Source organism: Pararge aegeria, chromosome 4 (assembly GCF_905163445.1).
Source record: "Pararge aegeria chromosome 4, ilParAegt1.1, whole genome shotgun sequence".
Taxonomy (NCBI): Eukaryota; Metazoa; Arthropoda; class Insecta; order Lepidoptera; family Nymphalidae; genus Pararge; species Pararge aegeria.
Window position 1 is genome coordinate 10,626,222 of NC_053183.1, and position 17,122 is coordinate 10,643,343.

The 17,122-nt window shown below is 35.3% G+C and overlaps 1 protein-coding gene across 3 annotated transcripts in view; it reads right to left on the bottom strand.

Moving 5' to 3' along the window:
* Positions 1–16,571, bottom strand: part of LOC120637639 (multidrug resistance-associated protein 4-like) — a 58,960-nt gene extending 42,389 nt beyond the window's left edge. Inside the window, exons 1-5 of one of the 3 annotated variants that reach the window (XM_039909554.1) lie at positions 16,179–16,571; positions 15,892–16,024; positions 4,710–4,955; positions 3,785–3,992; positions 2,997–3,222 (exon numbers count right to left, since the gene is read on the bottom strand). In XM_039909554.1, coding sequence (XP_039765488.1) covers positions 2,997–3,222; positions 3,785–3,992; positions 4,710–4,955; positions 15,892–15,965 — 754 coding nt within the window. In that variant the 5' untranslated portion in view covers positions 15,966–16,024; positions 16,179–16,571. The other 2 variants (XM_039909553.1, XM_039909552.1) reach the window with 2 other exon arrangements.
* Positions 16,572–17,122: the final 551 nt, after the last annotated feature.

Sequence of the window (17,122 nt, forward strand, 5' to 3'; positions counted from 1 at the left end):
TCGGTTACGGACTCACGCATTTTTTTTAATCCTCTACAAATTACCGTTATTACCCTTAGCTTGCAATTTCACGGCGGAAGCGGATTTACCCGTTAAGAGCAGCAATATCAAACCCATACCCCTAATCGGTCTTTGTCAGTGTTATAAATCTTAATACATCAATAACCTTTTTCGCTTCCAAACTGATTTAATCATTTTGATAAGTTTACCTTTATTATAATATACCTAAAGGCTGAACATCGGAATTTAATATTTGTCGAACAAGGACCGGTTAGAAAATGAAGGAATACATCTAAATCAGGGATGTAAATAATATAATTTATTAGAATTCCATCAACAACAAACAAAATGAAAAATACATAAAAAGGAATTAAAGAAAAACTCGTATGAGTTCATTATGAAAATTTAAACTTAATTTGCTTTACTCGTATGAGTCGGCATCCGGAGCCGATTTTATTGGCACGTTTGAGGGAAAATAAGCTTGCCTATGGATAGTCGGTAGAAAAAAGTTTGTCATGTAGATTTAAGTTGTATACTACTATCAGTGGCGTGCACAGGGTTTTTGACCAGGGTATGCATAAAGAAGGAAGATGGCATAAAATTAAGAAATCCTTCCCCTTTATGAGTTATACAAAAATGTTAGGGTATGCATTGCTTGTCTGGGAAGTGTACAACGGGTTCCCCGGACGTCCAATAAATCCAACGAGAGGGACATGCCGTGGTGGTTTTTAGTTCGGGTAAACGAGTCCCACATAACCTCTGTCCTGCCCAAAAGGACAGAGGTAGCCATAAAGCTTTTCCACCACGACAAAAAAAAAAAAAAAGGGTATGCATTGCTTTTGTGCATGTATGAAGTGCACGCCACTGACTATTCTATTCTCTGGGCTACAACCCAGTACCCAGAAAAAAACAAACAAATTGCGCATCAACATTGTTGGAAAATGGTTTTGAAATGGCAATTTAGAATTAGACTCATTAAGTTCTTGAATGGTTGATATGCTATTTTCATTGATTTGATTTTTTACCATTTTGATAACCTCGAATTTGGTAAATGGTTGAATTGGATCATGGCTGGTATGGTGGGAATCTGAACCTTAACTAGCTAGGATTAAAAACGGATAAGTAGCGTTCTGGTACCTACGACGCATCGTAGAAACTCATGTTGCAGTCATTTTATAAACTGGGTCAATATATTATATAATCTGTAACTTCATATGTCCGTTGATATTATATTAAATGAATTAGCATTTTAACAAATGTGTTGATAATTCTTATTGAATTAATAAATAGTTTTCAAGATATATTTAAAATTATATTTCATTCACCGCTCATGTTTCGGCGGATATTTTGATATTTTATTTATATTAAAATTAAAAAAAAACCGACTTCAACATAGCTACATAACTTTCACATTTTTTTTATACTCGTGATAACTTTGACATTAAATGTATGATTGGAATAAATTAAAAGTATTTTTTAATTATACTTCGATACTAGTGTAACCAACTTTTGTTACAAGCGATCTAATTAAATTTTAGAACACAAACGCTCCTATTGTTTTACCTAAATATGATAGTTAGATATATTCCCTCGCGGGATACTTTAATCTTATAGTACATATTTTTTATGTATCATCAATACTTTTCTCAGAGCACACCAAATAATGAACTTTATAGGCAAAAATTTGCTACTTTGGGTTACATCATTGTTGGTTTTTTAATAAAAACTCGACCGATTTCGATTTAATTCAAATGGGACCACATGAAAAGTATGCCCTTTAAAACTAAAAAAGAATTTTTCAAATCGATTCAGGCGTCTTTGAGTAATCGGGTAACATACACAAAAAAAAAGATTCCGAAGAATTGAGAACCTCCTCCCTTTTTGAAGTCGTTTAAATACGATACACTTCAGTCTTGTATGGACTCGAACGATGCAAAGATACCTTATGGTGTCTTAGTCGTTGTCAGTTATTAAAAAATTGTTGATTTAAAAAATCACTTAATCATGAGTCCATCTTGGATCATGATCATTATTGGTTGAGATCGCAATGCAATTGCAAGCGTTAACCAAATAAAAAATTTAAAATCATATTCGCCATATCAAAGAGTGAAAGGGGTCTGGCATGGTCGGTGGAAATAAAATGAGTGAAAGTATGGCCATACCTATAGTATTTTCGAGTTCGTTGGCAGTCCAGAATATTGACGTTTTAGAATATCGAATGCATTCTTTAATTTTATATTATCTAATGAGAATACATTAAAGCGTAAAGTGTTATTTATGTTTGTGTCATCAAAGACAGGCTAGATACAATAACATACAACTATGTTTAAAACTGTTGCCAACTAACGCAAATTTAAAAACGACGAGGCGATTGGATTTTGTAACAAGAAAAATAACGAGTTTTAAACTCACCGAGTTCAAGAATGTTCAAGATAATACAATTATTTACTAAGGGTGCCTAGCTACGAGATACAATTAGAAAAATCTTATGTGCATGTGATATAAAAAAAAAAAATTGTCACTATGGTCAAGGACGGATTTTCAAGCGCACCAACTTGAGAGACGGAAAACAAACACACTTTTTGAGATAACAGGTTTTACAATAAAGTAACTAGCTATTAAGATCAACAGATACACAGTATGGAGTTAACGACTTCGGAGAGATAATACAAAGAAAACACTCTTCAAGAGACTCGCTTTGGTTAATAACGGATATGTGCATAATTCGTTTTTATCAATATTATAAAATAAATCAGACAAATCAGTCACTGAAAGTGCGGACCATCGTATTTAAAAACGCACTAACTAAGCCTGTTAAAAAAAAGGAAAAAGCTATTATATTAAAGAGTTCATTATAATTTCGATTAGGATTGTTAATTACGATAGTTTTATGTATTCAAAAAATGCTGCGATATTCTAAATTAATTGATATTGCAAGGGCTCCCTTGCAATATTGGTGGATTGAATGAGTACACGGGATTAGAAAGTAATCGTACCTTGTATGATGACAGCTTGTACAAAGATCACGAGGAGAGCGGCTAGTGTTGCCCAACCAATGTGCTGCCACACCAGGTACGAAACAATTGGCACCACGATAGGCATCACCCAAATGAAGTTTAAAAATGATGCGGCCATATCGAAACGATTCACGTCATTTGACATCAAGTTTATCACTTGTCCTGTCTCAGTTTTACTCATGCCAATACGGTTTAATCTCAATATCTACAATAAAAAATAAATCTATCAAACCTAACCTTACCCCATAAACTTTTACTATACATGTTGTCATAAGTGACGAGCATAGAGGGTATGCACATCCTATGCAGATAATATAAAATAAAGAAAATCTCCAGTAAGAGTTATAAAACCCTAACCTTAAGTATTTATATCTCGCACTGGTGATTTTCTTAATTTTATATCATCTGCATACCCTGTCCCTGTGCAAACCCTCTATGCATGCCACTGCACGTTGCTATTTTGGGAGACCAAACCCTCACACAAAATCGAAAATATTCAAACTCAGACAGCCGAAACTATTCAAACCTTCGTTAATAGAAGATACCATAGTGGCGATGTACAGAAGATAAAAACTGCAAACATTAATTTTTTCTAACATTTTTTACCATTTACACTGAGAGACTAAATGTTAGAGGAGTAACTTAATCATCACTATTATAATCTATGGTCATCGATTGTTAGCATAAGCCTTTTGTAGGGGCGTAACAAATTCAATGATCTAACGTCTGTATCCATATAAATTATGCGTATAAAAAATAATACTTGCCTTTCTGTAAACGATCGCACAAGACGCGATTCTCACTCTCATCCCAACACAACTTTGCGCTAACGACGTATGATTTAACATCATGGCGGTCAATATGCTCAGAAAATTCAATGCAAAATTGTAAATATGCGCATTCCTATATGTTTCTTTAGTCTTTTCTCCGGCGAAATATTCTATAAATAAAGCTAGAGTGTAAGGTATCATTGGCCTGTGAAAAAAAAATCAGTAGTAAGTTCACTTCAATAGCTGAATTCCTGTGCAATTTGTATGAACACACACTTTTCCAGCGACTAAGACTTTAATTATTCTTTCACAGCCATTGAATTAAGAACATACAGATTCCTCATTCAGCCATTACTGTATGCAGGGAATTGTATCCAAAAACAGTGAACACGCCCCGCGCACTCGTCACGTCTCACTTTACACCCGCGGAATGTTGCTAGGTCACAATTTATTTCACACTTTCCCCTTTTGTGGTGAACGCTTAGAACATCAGAGGTAAAATATCTGTTAACAACTAAGTAGTATGAAATTACTGACCAAAATTCAAAATTCATTTATTTCAAGTATGCCTGATATGAGCAGAAACGTCAAGTATGTCTGTTTGTAGTGACTCTACCAACGGTTTGGAAGGCAGATTTACCGAGAAAGAAACTCAAAAGTTGCTCTTTTTCAAAATAAACTGTTTACATTTAACAATCTTCATTTTAACATTCATTGTTCTACCTTGTGAGAGATGAAAGCAGAGTAGGAAGCTTCCAAGCAACCTAGTCATTAAGAAATTCATCAACTGTGTGAGATTACGTGAGATCAAACTGTGACGATTTAAACAGATAATTAATAGTTGAAGTTCATTTAACCTCATTTAGCAGCACAGCACAGCACAGTAGCAATTGCCAAAAAATAACGAAAGCTTTTAACTTACCACAAAATAATAAAAAGTATTCCAACAAAGAATCCACATAACATGTATTCGACCCAAAAGCAACTGATTATTGCTCTTGACAAGGACGGTTGTGTTTTTTTTTTACGAGAGTTTTCTAATTCTTTCTCCCATGCCTCTTCCAGTCGGTCACCGAGGCGTCCTGACTTATCTCCACTGCGAGCTTGCCATAGATCGTCCAAAGTCAACCCATGTTTGTAGCCTCTTCTGAATAAACGGAAACTCCACCTAAAACAACGAATTATTTCTGCATTATTCAACAGTTATATATACCTATAGTTATTGATGTTTTACACTCATCATTAACAATGAAGGAAAACATCGTGAGGAAATCTCTCATCTGCATTTCTAAGAGTTCTCCATAATGTTCTCAAGAGCGTGTGAAATCTACCAATCCGAACTTCATCCGTGGAGACTACGGCCTAAACCCATGGCAGTTATATTAAAGCCATACTCTAATCGGGTTTTGGGCGACATCGTACCGGAACGTTTAATCGCTAAGCGGCACGTCTTTGTTCGTAGGGTGGTAGCGGCCAAAGCCTGGCAAACCCTAAAAATTATTCATTTATAGGTACCATTTATTTGCTGTACAGAGCGGGCAGTTACCTTGACCAAAGTAATTCTTTGGTATTCTAACCGCCCGCGTTTGGCTATCCAAAGGGGCAATGCTGCCGGCTGCATCTAATGAACTGTATCTCGCTGCAGTGGTTTCTTAGAAGTTTTGGATTTTAGTTAGTTTACATAGTTTTTTTAGGTTATACTTATTTATAAAATAAAAATTGACTTCCTCGCTTTTGGGATAATTTTGCAATTATTATAATAATACTCTAACCATTGATTTTACATCACACTTGCAAAAAAAGAAAGAAAAAACTTTATATGTTCTCAGAAAATAACTGAACATTTATGCTGTTTTTCCACTGTACGAAAGTTTAGTAGGCCGCGCCGCTCTCTATAATTTAGTGGCAACGGGTTATTCTCTCGCAATTCGTGCCTCGATTATTATTCCCGGCAAAGCGAAATCTACTATTGTCTGCTATCCAAGTTAAACTGGACATTTTAAATTACTAAATATCGACCACTATGCGAAAAAAACCAAAATTTTAACTGCGTAAAATGGCGCGACAGTTTTTTTCATCGTTCGCTGCATACAGCCTATATTAAAAACAAAGGAAATGTTTTATAGTTGAACCGTAACTCATTAGAATTGTTAATAATTTGATCAAAATAAACGTTCACCTTGACTAAAATAAGTATATACTCTTAACAATTATTGGTATTAAAAAAGTGCATTAATAATGTGTGACTTGCCAGCAGCACTACAACGATGACCCAAATCAGTAAATGTATGGGTGACTGATGGATACTAAATAATAATCAGTAAATGTATTATTTAGTATCCATCAGTCTCAGCTCCTATCATGTAATCATTAAATGAAGATTCGAAATCGCATTCTTAGTTGATTCGTATGCTAAAGATTACCCAAAAAATTTATAACAAATTTTATTTAGTCCTAGCACTTAAGTCCTCATAAATGTGTTAATACTTTATGTATTCAGTATAGTTAAGCCTTAAGCGAGAGATTTGCTGAAGTCGGTTGTAAAAAATTCAAAATTCAATACTCATTTATATAAGCAGAAACGTCAAGTAGATCTGTTTCCAATCATATTCATCAAATGTATACGAAATTTATTCAAAACAAAACTGATAGTATAACCTATTCTGTAAAAAACGAGTGATTTAAAACGGTTATAATTTGACTAGTTAGTATGGTGATAAATCTTCAAACACTCTCATCCCCTCTCTCAAAAGAACTTCGCTGAATTTCGGGATAAAAGTATCCTATATTCTACCTCAAAGTATGAACTCACTTAGGACTTTAGGTAGGACTTTGACGTTAATTTTCGAGGAGCCGAGTTCGAATTCAAGCACGCGCCTCTAACTTTTGTAAGTTACGAGCGTTTTTAGCAATTTAAATATCACTTGCTTCAACGGTGAAGGAAAACATTGTGAGGATACCTCCAATCCGCACTGGGCCAGCGTGATGGACGTGGGGCATCCCCTGTGCCCGTAGGCCGGTAATGGTTTCATATGATGATGATGATGATGATTACAAGTATATAGCGATAGACATACATGTTGAAACCTATAGATATATTAGAACGCACACAGTAAGTAAGGATGCATTTAAAAAAAAATAGTTATAACCCAAATAAAATATAATATTGAATAGGTACGTACTATCAGTGGATTACGGTAATATTAAAAACAAATCAGTATTTTAAGTTTGTTATGGAGACGATTAAAAGAGATATGAAGATACCTATATTATTATCACTGTCTAATTATTTACAATGCGAAAAGATAAGTATCACAAAGAACTGAGTAAAAATAGATAAGAAATGCAAAATCGGCTATAGCCCCAAGTTAATAATTATCAGTCTACCTAAACCAAGTCTTCAGGAATAAGATTGAATTTAGATATCTATGTAAATTCAATCTATCTTTATATACCTATCTTCTCTTTCTTGAAGGTAAGGTTGGCATTACCAAATTCAATCTGTGTTCTTAGGATTTTGGATTAGGAAGATTTTTGTTTTTTCGCGTCTATTAATAATAGCTGTTAGTTAGTTTCGACACCTGGACCTTGTCCGCGTGAATTGTCATTGTTCCTTCTCAGTAAAACCTCCGTCTCCAATGAGAAAAGAGTTCTGCACAACAGTGGGCAGCACACTTTACTAGCTGTGCTATTAAGCTGATGAAGACAAACTTCCCAAATTAAGAACTCCACCAGTCGAAGATTACGTGGAAAAAATGGCTCAGAAGCAAGAAAAGCTAGTAGGATACTGATAATTCACGCGTTGTCTGAGAATGAAATGAAAAAAAATACAACTAAAATGAGTCTTTCTTATGAGTAGTAGATCTGCGAGAGTACTTAACTTAAATGAGTTGTTAAACAAGCTGCGTTATTTAGCTCAATTGAGATGCGTGTCGCCGGCAGCGTAGGTATGTCGTAAAGTGGGTAGGTACATTCTCAATATAGATAGTTAACAAAATGATCTTCGCTTAGGGAAGTCAGTACTCTTAGTACAAGATTTGCTCGCTCGCTATCGTGGAGTCGTTTCGAGTATTGAAATACTTAAACATCTGAGTACAATGAATCGTGTCTGTAATGAAACAAAGCTCTATAGCCTACTATTCTTTAGCTCGGGCTTTTGACAGATCAGTTGTAAACCTCAACTTAGGGGTACAGGATTCACGACTCTATAGCGATCGACATTAGATCAATTTTACAGAGTAGAGTTTAATACGCGTAAACATTGATTAAATATGTTACTATCGCATCCAGATAATCAATGTCATCGATGCGTTTCCACATCTTATATGCCTGTGGGCATATGTGGCTTCAGTTGCAAACATGACGTCAAGTCGTATCATTGAACGCACGCAAAAATTACTTAATTTGGTTCAGATTATGTAAAGTTATATTAAAAAACTAATTAAATTAACATAAATAGATCGTGCCATCAGTGTGGCCAATAAAAAAGGATTTCCATTTTCCACATTGTCGGGAGTATAGTTAAAAGAGTGATTAAAGAAAATTAGTGCCTGTACAAATTATAATAAAAATAAGAAGGGCAGGGCACAGACGATAAATGAGACTATAATGTATGTATATGTGATGTCATTAAAGATGGATTATTATCTTGTTGATATACGCCATTAATTTATACTTCTAATAAAACTGTAACTACAAGACTCCTGTGCATTAAATACATATTTAAAAAATTTTGCTCTCACTTAAAACTTAAAGACAATTTAATACATGCAAATACGAGTATGAAATATGCCTTCTAAAAACCCTCATGTGTATATCAACTAAAACTAAAAAGAGTATGTGTGTGTCGACTAAAATTCGGTTTTGATTATTGGTTTAACGATTACTATTCGCTGTTATTGATAAGAGCGTATGTAACGGAAGGATGCTGAATTCTGATTCAAACCACTTCCCATCCAGTAATTGACTTGACGTTGCTAGCCCTATTTGGTGCTGATTCGCAATCATTTGCAGTCGTTTGTGAAAGGAAACGAAAAGTACAGGGGTTAAGGAAGCATTGCTAGGGTCCCGCATCCGTCATTTGCTGCTATAAATTTTTAATTGTTTGACGGTTTAAAATGATAAATATGTAATTGAACCTTACATAGGTATATAATTATCCCCGCGAATTTTGCATCGCTATATTATCTATATGTCTAGAACTAACAGTCCGATTGAAAAAATCTTTGCTCTGAGTAGTCCATTTACTTAAGACGGTTTAGACTAGACTATGTTATAATACGTGTGACTTGTAGTTTAAACTGGTGAAACAGCAGGGCACAGCTTGTCACTAAATTATCGAAATACGATTATGCCCGCAAAGTAAGTAATTACATAACAGAAAAACAAAAAGTTATTATTTTACAATGTAATAACAATGAAATTTTTAAATAGATCGAATTTATTTTGTAAACGTAATTGTTAGAATTAAAAAGAAAATATTTACTTTTAAGCATCCCAATATTTTTGTGCTTATCCATTATAGTCTTTGTTAAGATATAGTAACCACAATTATGCAAAAGAGCCTACCGAACTAATTTTGGGTAAATTTTTCCTCACTACTGACAACTCTACTTTTCAAAACCCTTTTTTACTATTCTCACAACTTTGTCTCATTTCGACGTAAATTGTTTAATTTTCATATAAAAGAGAAAAAACTAGGTTTTGTGTCTCTCTCGTGGTTACGTATTCGTGACAATTGTTTGAAAGGAACCACCATTCTTGTTTTTATAAGTGTGCGTAAAGGACTCTTCGATTGCGAGCAATCAAATCTTGTACTAAGGTACAGTACACTAATTGACATATTTAAGGCGCTTTAATCGTTTTGCAGCCTAAGTACTTACTATGAACTCTACTCACATTATTAACATTACAACATTTTAGCGTACAACTATGAAAGGAAATCTCGTGCAGTCGTTTAATCGATATTAGGCCTATGTGTTTATATTAATGTTATAATATATAATTTATATACTACGAAAACGCACACACACACACACACAATGTTTGGTAGGATTAATTTCGGGATAAAAAGCATCCTATATTAATTCTAACACCTTCAGAAATATGTGTGCAAAGTTTCATGCTGATCTATTAGTAGTTTTTGCGCGAAAGCGTAACAAACAAACTTACATTCACATTTTAAATATTAGTAGGGATAGGGATAGGGATATGGATACATGGGCTAATAAGACAGAGATGCACATACAACAGAAGAGAAGTTTTAAATTCGGTAACTGGCCCAGTTGACGAAGGAAAAGAGGGATGACTTAAGATGGTAAAACTAGCACAGCAGAGCAGCATAGTGGATAAACACATTCTTTTAAACTTCCATTATTGAACTGATCTTAAAGACTGGAATTTGCCGATAGTTTTTTTTCCAGAGAAACAAAGGTAACGAGGGAGATCTTTTCGAGCTCCCGAGAAATCAGGAATTCTACACAGACGGAGTCGCGGGCATCAGCTTAAGTCATCCTGAGGTGCACAGAATGATACTGATATACTTTTTTTATATGCAGAGTTTTGAAACAGTATTTTTTAAAACTGCTTTTATAAATCAGATGAAATATTATAGTAGGTACAGAGAGTTATATATAAAGTATGTATTTTTTTCTGACTGTGACCTGATAAAGTATAATTAATGGAACAGATTTTAAGGAGCTGGATATAGGCGTAGGCGGCCCCGGGATATCTTCTAATTTCAGAGCAAATAAAAATTTCATCGCGGAGGAAGTCGCGGGCAAAAGCTAGTAGTTTGTGAAAATCTCTTTCAGCGTTTGAAGATCATCAGCTCATTTTCTACTCGAGTCTCGCCTACTTTTTCAGGTTTAATTATTTTGAAATTTGACTTATAAGAGTGCTAATAAACCATGAATTATTTCCATATGATACGCACTTAAACTGGGTAGGTAGTATTTGCTTTTTTGAAATAAAAATAAAAATATTTTTAATTGATTTCCATTTAAAGTTCAACGAGCATCATCTATAACCATTTCCAAGTTTAAGCCGATAGCTTTCATATAATTTAACTTCACTTTTTTTTTTTATTTATAAGGTTGTAACACGTAAAAATTACCGCCGTTTTTTACCATTTTGGTACAAAACCCTTAGGCCGAAAAACAATAAACCTAAAAAAATATTCAGTTGTAATTATTAGAGCCTCCTTTAACATTTTTTATTCTAAAATTACTAAATTGTATTCCTCCGTTAAAATTATAGGTAATATAGGTGGCCATGACTCTAACAGAGGAAGGCGAATCGAATTCGCGCAGGTGAATAGATGTCGCTTCGCTAGGTCTATAGAGCGAGAACATCTCGACGACGCGATGTATTAAAAACGTCACTTCTTATTATAGTGTGAAAAATTCTAAGCATCACCATTTTATATAGAAATATCAATAATGACTAATCATATTTTTTTTTTACTCGTATCTTGGTATAACACATTAAAAGCGCTCGCGAAGGCAATGCCTAGAAAATGCCTAGTCACTCTTGCCTTAATTCTATCTACCTATTGAGTTATAATAGTCGAAGGAAACGCTTAAGATAAATTATTCTAATATCCGTTGTTTTATACGCATATAGTTACTAGTTACTCCATTTATAGATATATAAATATGGACTGCGCTGTATTGAAACGCAAAAAGAGGTAGTACACTTGATATTATTAGAAATAAGTAAGGTCTGCTTTAAATTGAAGAAAATCAATAAAGTCAATAATAATTTACTCCAATTAAAAGCACGCCTCACTTATTCTTCGCAAAGGGAAAACTCTTTTCTTTGTTAAATAAAAGGATCGCTTTGAATTATCGACTTAGGATTCGTTCACACAATCTCGCCTTTATATCTGGCGCTCTTGCGATCACTTTCACTACCACGGCAATCCGAAATTGTGTGATTTTAAAACAATGATGACGACGACGACTAGAATAACCACCAGATATAAAAAAAAACCCATGCGCTTGGTGAAGGCAGCGGTGACAAGCTCATCGACAGACAGTCTGCCTGTAAAGGTCTAAAAAACAATACCAGTGATATGTTCTACCCCGCGATAATCACCCGGGTAAAAGTCACCCTCGCGGCCCGTGCCTCGGTGTGGCCAAAGACATCCAAACAACAAAGTTCACGTAGAAACTCATCATCGGTTCTTTGCGCGAATAGCGAACATAAAAACAATGAAACCTAGATACATGATAATAACAAGCATATAATAACTTTCTAGTTTATCACATTGTTAAATGCAGGTACTAAATATGGTAATGAGAATCCATCTGGTTTTTTCGGGTTGTGGCAAATTATGCTTAATGTTTATGGTAGCTGTCAAATGTTTCGGAACATCCAGACGAGGATCAAGAAGAACGTGTTGACAAGGCCTCCGTAGTGGGAAAACCTGAAGGTATCGAAACAGGCCTTTACCCGAATTTCAGAGACAGTATGGATGCTGCCTATGAGTGGAATTCGCTTTTTAAACTATGGTTACTTCCTTATCGACTCAGGAATCCGATACCATCAGGTCCGCATGTCGATATAACATCGAAAGTCTTGATAACGAAGATCAGAAGAAACCATTGACCTCAACCCAAACAGCAGGGTCCATGATATCAATCATGAGCTTGAATCTTTTGATAAACTTCGAAACTAGTCAAGCTGGTAAGGCACCTACAAAAGTTCACATGAGTCCAGCCGTTTATTAATACAACATCGGGACGTTATCTGTTAGTTTAACCGCTCAGACATCTGCACCAAATTGGTTCAATAATTAATGTCCATAGAGGAGCATGCGTGGAAGCTCGTCTAGCTTTGAAAAACATGTAGAGAAATACAGAGTTTTTGACAAATTTGGGCGATTAAAATAGTGGATTATCGCAAGCGCCAAACGCAATCCTAACGCAATTGGGTCCCAGTTAAATAGCGGAACAAAGTCAAAAAGCGAAGCTTTCAAGCTTGGTAGCCACTTCACTATAGCGTTTTGGAATACATCAATAACACCAGATTGCGAAAAACTTCGAACACATCAAAATATTTTCGCAAGGGCAAGTCATCCTGTGACACGCAAGTACTCCTAGGTGCTTATTTTGTGTTCTCCCAGCACAGATGGCTCTAATTGACGACATTTTATATGTTAATAAATTTATGGAAATAATATTTTAGCGCTTTATGTGTCGCCGTGCAGCACCGCTCTAATGCGGTTCGACCTCGGATTGGCGGACAAGTGGCGAGGTGTGAATAAAGTTCTGATAATTGACAAGTCTTCGTTTTCGAGGGGTACGGATTAGTGACCGCCTAATAAGGCGCTATGGGCCCCATAAGAGGGCTCGAACACTCAGCGGGGGTTGGAGAAAACCATGCTCGTAGTGTCTCGACGTTATCAAATCAGAACGATAACCAACTTAGCCCAACGAGTCGCGGAGCTGAAGTGGCAATGAATGGGCCGCATAGCTGGGCGAACGTTGGGGTCCAGAGTTGCTGGAACAGCGACCCCGAACCGGTAAGCGCAGCGCTTATCGACACCGAAGAAGGACAGACAACATGAAAGAGTCGCTAGAAGTCCCTGGAAACAAGAAAGACCCTGCAAAGGGCATATGTCCAGCAGTGGAAGTCAATCGGTTGATGAGATGAGATGATGATGATAATATATGAATTGCTTCATCGGACAAGGAAGACTCAACTTTTTAAATTCTTAATTGATTAAATCTTTAACGAGGCTTTAATGCAGCCGTAAATAAATTTGCTACAAAGTGACACTATTTAAATAAATTTCAGATGCAAACTCTGGATTGACCTGTAGACACTTCCCTATTTAAATGGGACATTTCTGATATCCTTACCTATATCCTTACCATTTAGAAATATATATATTTCTAAATGGTAAGGATATAACTGTACGGAACAGATCAAACAGAAAGAAGGAGTGAACCAATTTAATTAACGATTAATTCCACATAAATAATGGCTAAAAGCTCTCGATAACTGAAGACATATTGGCTTGTGAATGCATTTTCCTTTATATTTGCTTGTTATATGTTCCCTCGGCTATGATTTAAATTCTATAATATTTTGTTATACAAAAAATCAATTTATAAAACTCTCAATTCCCAATTTCCCAATGTCCTACATACACTTAATACATAAGTGAATGTGGAACAGTTTAAAAAAATCCCAACTCTATGGCAACGGCGCAAGCAATCTGTCTACATGGACGCGGCATTTCGCGAAACTGCAAATCCTTCAACATCAAATGGACCACTGTTACTTTACGACGTTCTCGCATTGTAGGATTTGCTTACAAATTACAGAAAGCAGGGTTCATCATCATCGTCATCATTATGATCCTCGGCATAGTAACCATTGACGACTCTCATGGGCGAGAGGAATTCAGAGCATATCAGTCACATAATATTTTGCACATAACGACCTGAAAAACGCAATTTTCCTAACTCCAAAAACCATGGTAGGTATACCTAAACTTACAACACCAAATAGTGTAAGGTATTCAAAATTCTAAATTCATTTATTTCAAGTAGGCCTAATATAAGCAATTTTGAAACGTCAAGTCTGTCTGTGTGTAGTGACTCTACCACCGGTTCGGAAGGCAGATTCTACCGAGAAGAAGCCGGCAAGAAACTCAGCAGTTGCTCTTTTCCAACATTAACAATTTACATTTTACATTTTAAAGTTCATTTTTCTAACTTGTGAGAGATGAAAGCGGAGCCGGATGCTTCCAAGCAACCTTGTCATAAATTATATTCTATTATCCCTATCCCTATCCCTACTAATATTATAAATGTCAATGTAAGTTTGTTACGTTTTCACGCAAACACACCGATCCTCATGACACACATGTTCTTGGAAGTGTTACACATGTTCTTGGAAGTGTTAGAAGTAATACAGGATACTTTTTATCCCGACATTAAGCTCGGTTCCGATTCGGGAGCGGGGATGAAAGTGTTTGACGATTTGACACTATAACTCCGACAATCTATAACCGATTTAAATAATTATTTTTGTACTGTAGAGGTTATAATATGTGTTGAATATTGTCCAAACTTTGTGTAGATCTGAATGTGGTTGGAGATAGAGGACAGAACTCCAGCGGACAGCAGCAAACCCCTCATTTAAGGCTTAGTGATACTGAATACTTTAATTTTTTTTAGAACTAGGTACAAGATCAAAAAACAACATCAAACTCAGACGAAGTCGTGGGCTACAGCTATTATTCTATTATCTGCAATTATTTCCTATTCTACTGTACTACCTTTCTATCTTTATATATATAATTCTTCTGTGCGTGTGTATGTCACTGAACTCCTCCTAAACGGCTGGACCGATTTAAATGAATTGTTTGGTATGCCTTTGGGTGGCACCCTGGATGGTTTAGATTCATAAATCAGCCCGACAGATGGCGCTGGGGTCCGCTTGTTTTATATAAATGCGAAAAAACTGTTTCCCAGCGGGATTGATAAGTCATGATACCTACCTAAATAATAGTAGGTATAGTATATAAATTATATAAATTTGTAACTATTGAATGTGAATTAATGTAAGAATGCGAATGCGAGTAGGTGTTCCGTTTTAAATTTGGCGTCACATACTTAACTAGGATTTGATTATGTCGATTGTAATATATATTGTTTTAACTTACCTATCTAAAACCAAACATTAAATGCGAGTAGTTCATTGGAATATTCAAACAAACACGAATTCCAAGAATAACAGATATGCGATTTTTAGCTATTGAATTTTTAGGTATTAAATGAGGTAACGGCTTTTCATGATGTTAATTAAACATCTGAACTAATAAATAAAATATAGGTACCTACTGATGTTATTATGATCATTTAAACGAACCGAACCCTGACTCATGTGTATGAAATTGTATGTTGTCTATCTGTTTGGCCGGGCTATACCGAAAACGACTGAACCGATAGCGATAAGATTTTACAAGTCAAATGAGATGGCTTTGCGAGAAATAAGATTTTACCTCAGGAATCACTACTAAAGAAGGATGACTTTTTTGCAGTATTAAAAACTAGAAATTCTTAATTAAAGTCAAAGCTTGTACTTACCATAAAAATATTTTCGATAGTATGTTTGCTTTATCGTGAGGATTTTTTTCCTTGAATACAACTTTTGAATCCATGTTGTATTGATGTCCAAGTAAACCTTATTTTTACAACACAAAAATGCGTAGGTAGCTTACTGTAATTACACCAATATTGCGTATCCAATTATATAGATTAGGTTCATACCAAGATATATTTTAGAATAGTTATAATTACCTATATATTTTTAAGAAAATTACTTTCAATAAATATTAATAAAAATATTACTATTATAGAAACAATCACATTACACGGTGTACACCACAATAATATTCCATTTATAAATTATCACTTGCTTTTAAACAAATTGCAAAATTTGCAAATCACATTTTAATGTGTCACTGATCTTAGTACAATTTTTGGTATTGCATTGCGTAATGAGCTGGCAATTCGATAGATTTTTGAGGAACTTCACTAAACCCGCACGCACTAGTAGTCCGTTTTTTATAAGAGATGTTTCATTGAAACTGTATTTTTTAAAATAATTACTTAACTATTAATTTAACTATATTCAAATTATGTACGACGAAATACAAAAGGCCGGTATGAATACAGTATCACAGATAAGTATGGGAACCGCGGGCCGGTTGATTAAGCGGGCGTGAGCGCTCCGCGTCGCCCTTGCACTGAAGTGAATAGTGAAGTAGTCTGAAGTAACGCCTGTGTGTGCGGTGTGCGGACAGACCGACCGACGCACACGGCACGAAAAATGTAGCGTTCAACTATTCATCTCTCGTTCTACAGTTCCATCCAGATTTTGCGGACTCACGACTGCTATCGGGTGTGGACACACATGCAAATTACTAGCACGAAAACATGCTATCAAATGTTAATAGCTAGGCGTGTGTTTACTTTTTTTTTTTTTATTAAGCCTCTTGTGACAGATCTCTGCTGGGGAATTAATGAATACACTTTTATTGTACACCAGATAAAAAAGTGGTTACCGAGATATAAACATACAAAACAGAGCAAAAGGGTACAATTTGGTGGTCTTACCGCTACATAGCGATTTCTTCATGGCAACCAGAAGCCAAAAAGGAAAAACATAGATATAAATATAGCTCAATAATAGCATGCTTTCGAGCTAGTAATGAATATGTGTGTTCTTAGCCTTATTCGCTATAAATAAGCAGGTCACGCTCACCATACATTACAGTTGGTAGGTATATAAATCGAGAATAATCAATTGTTTACG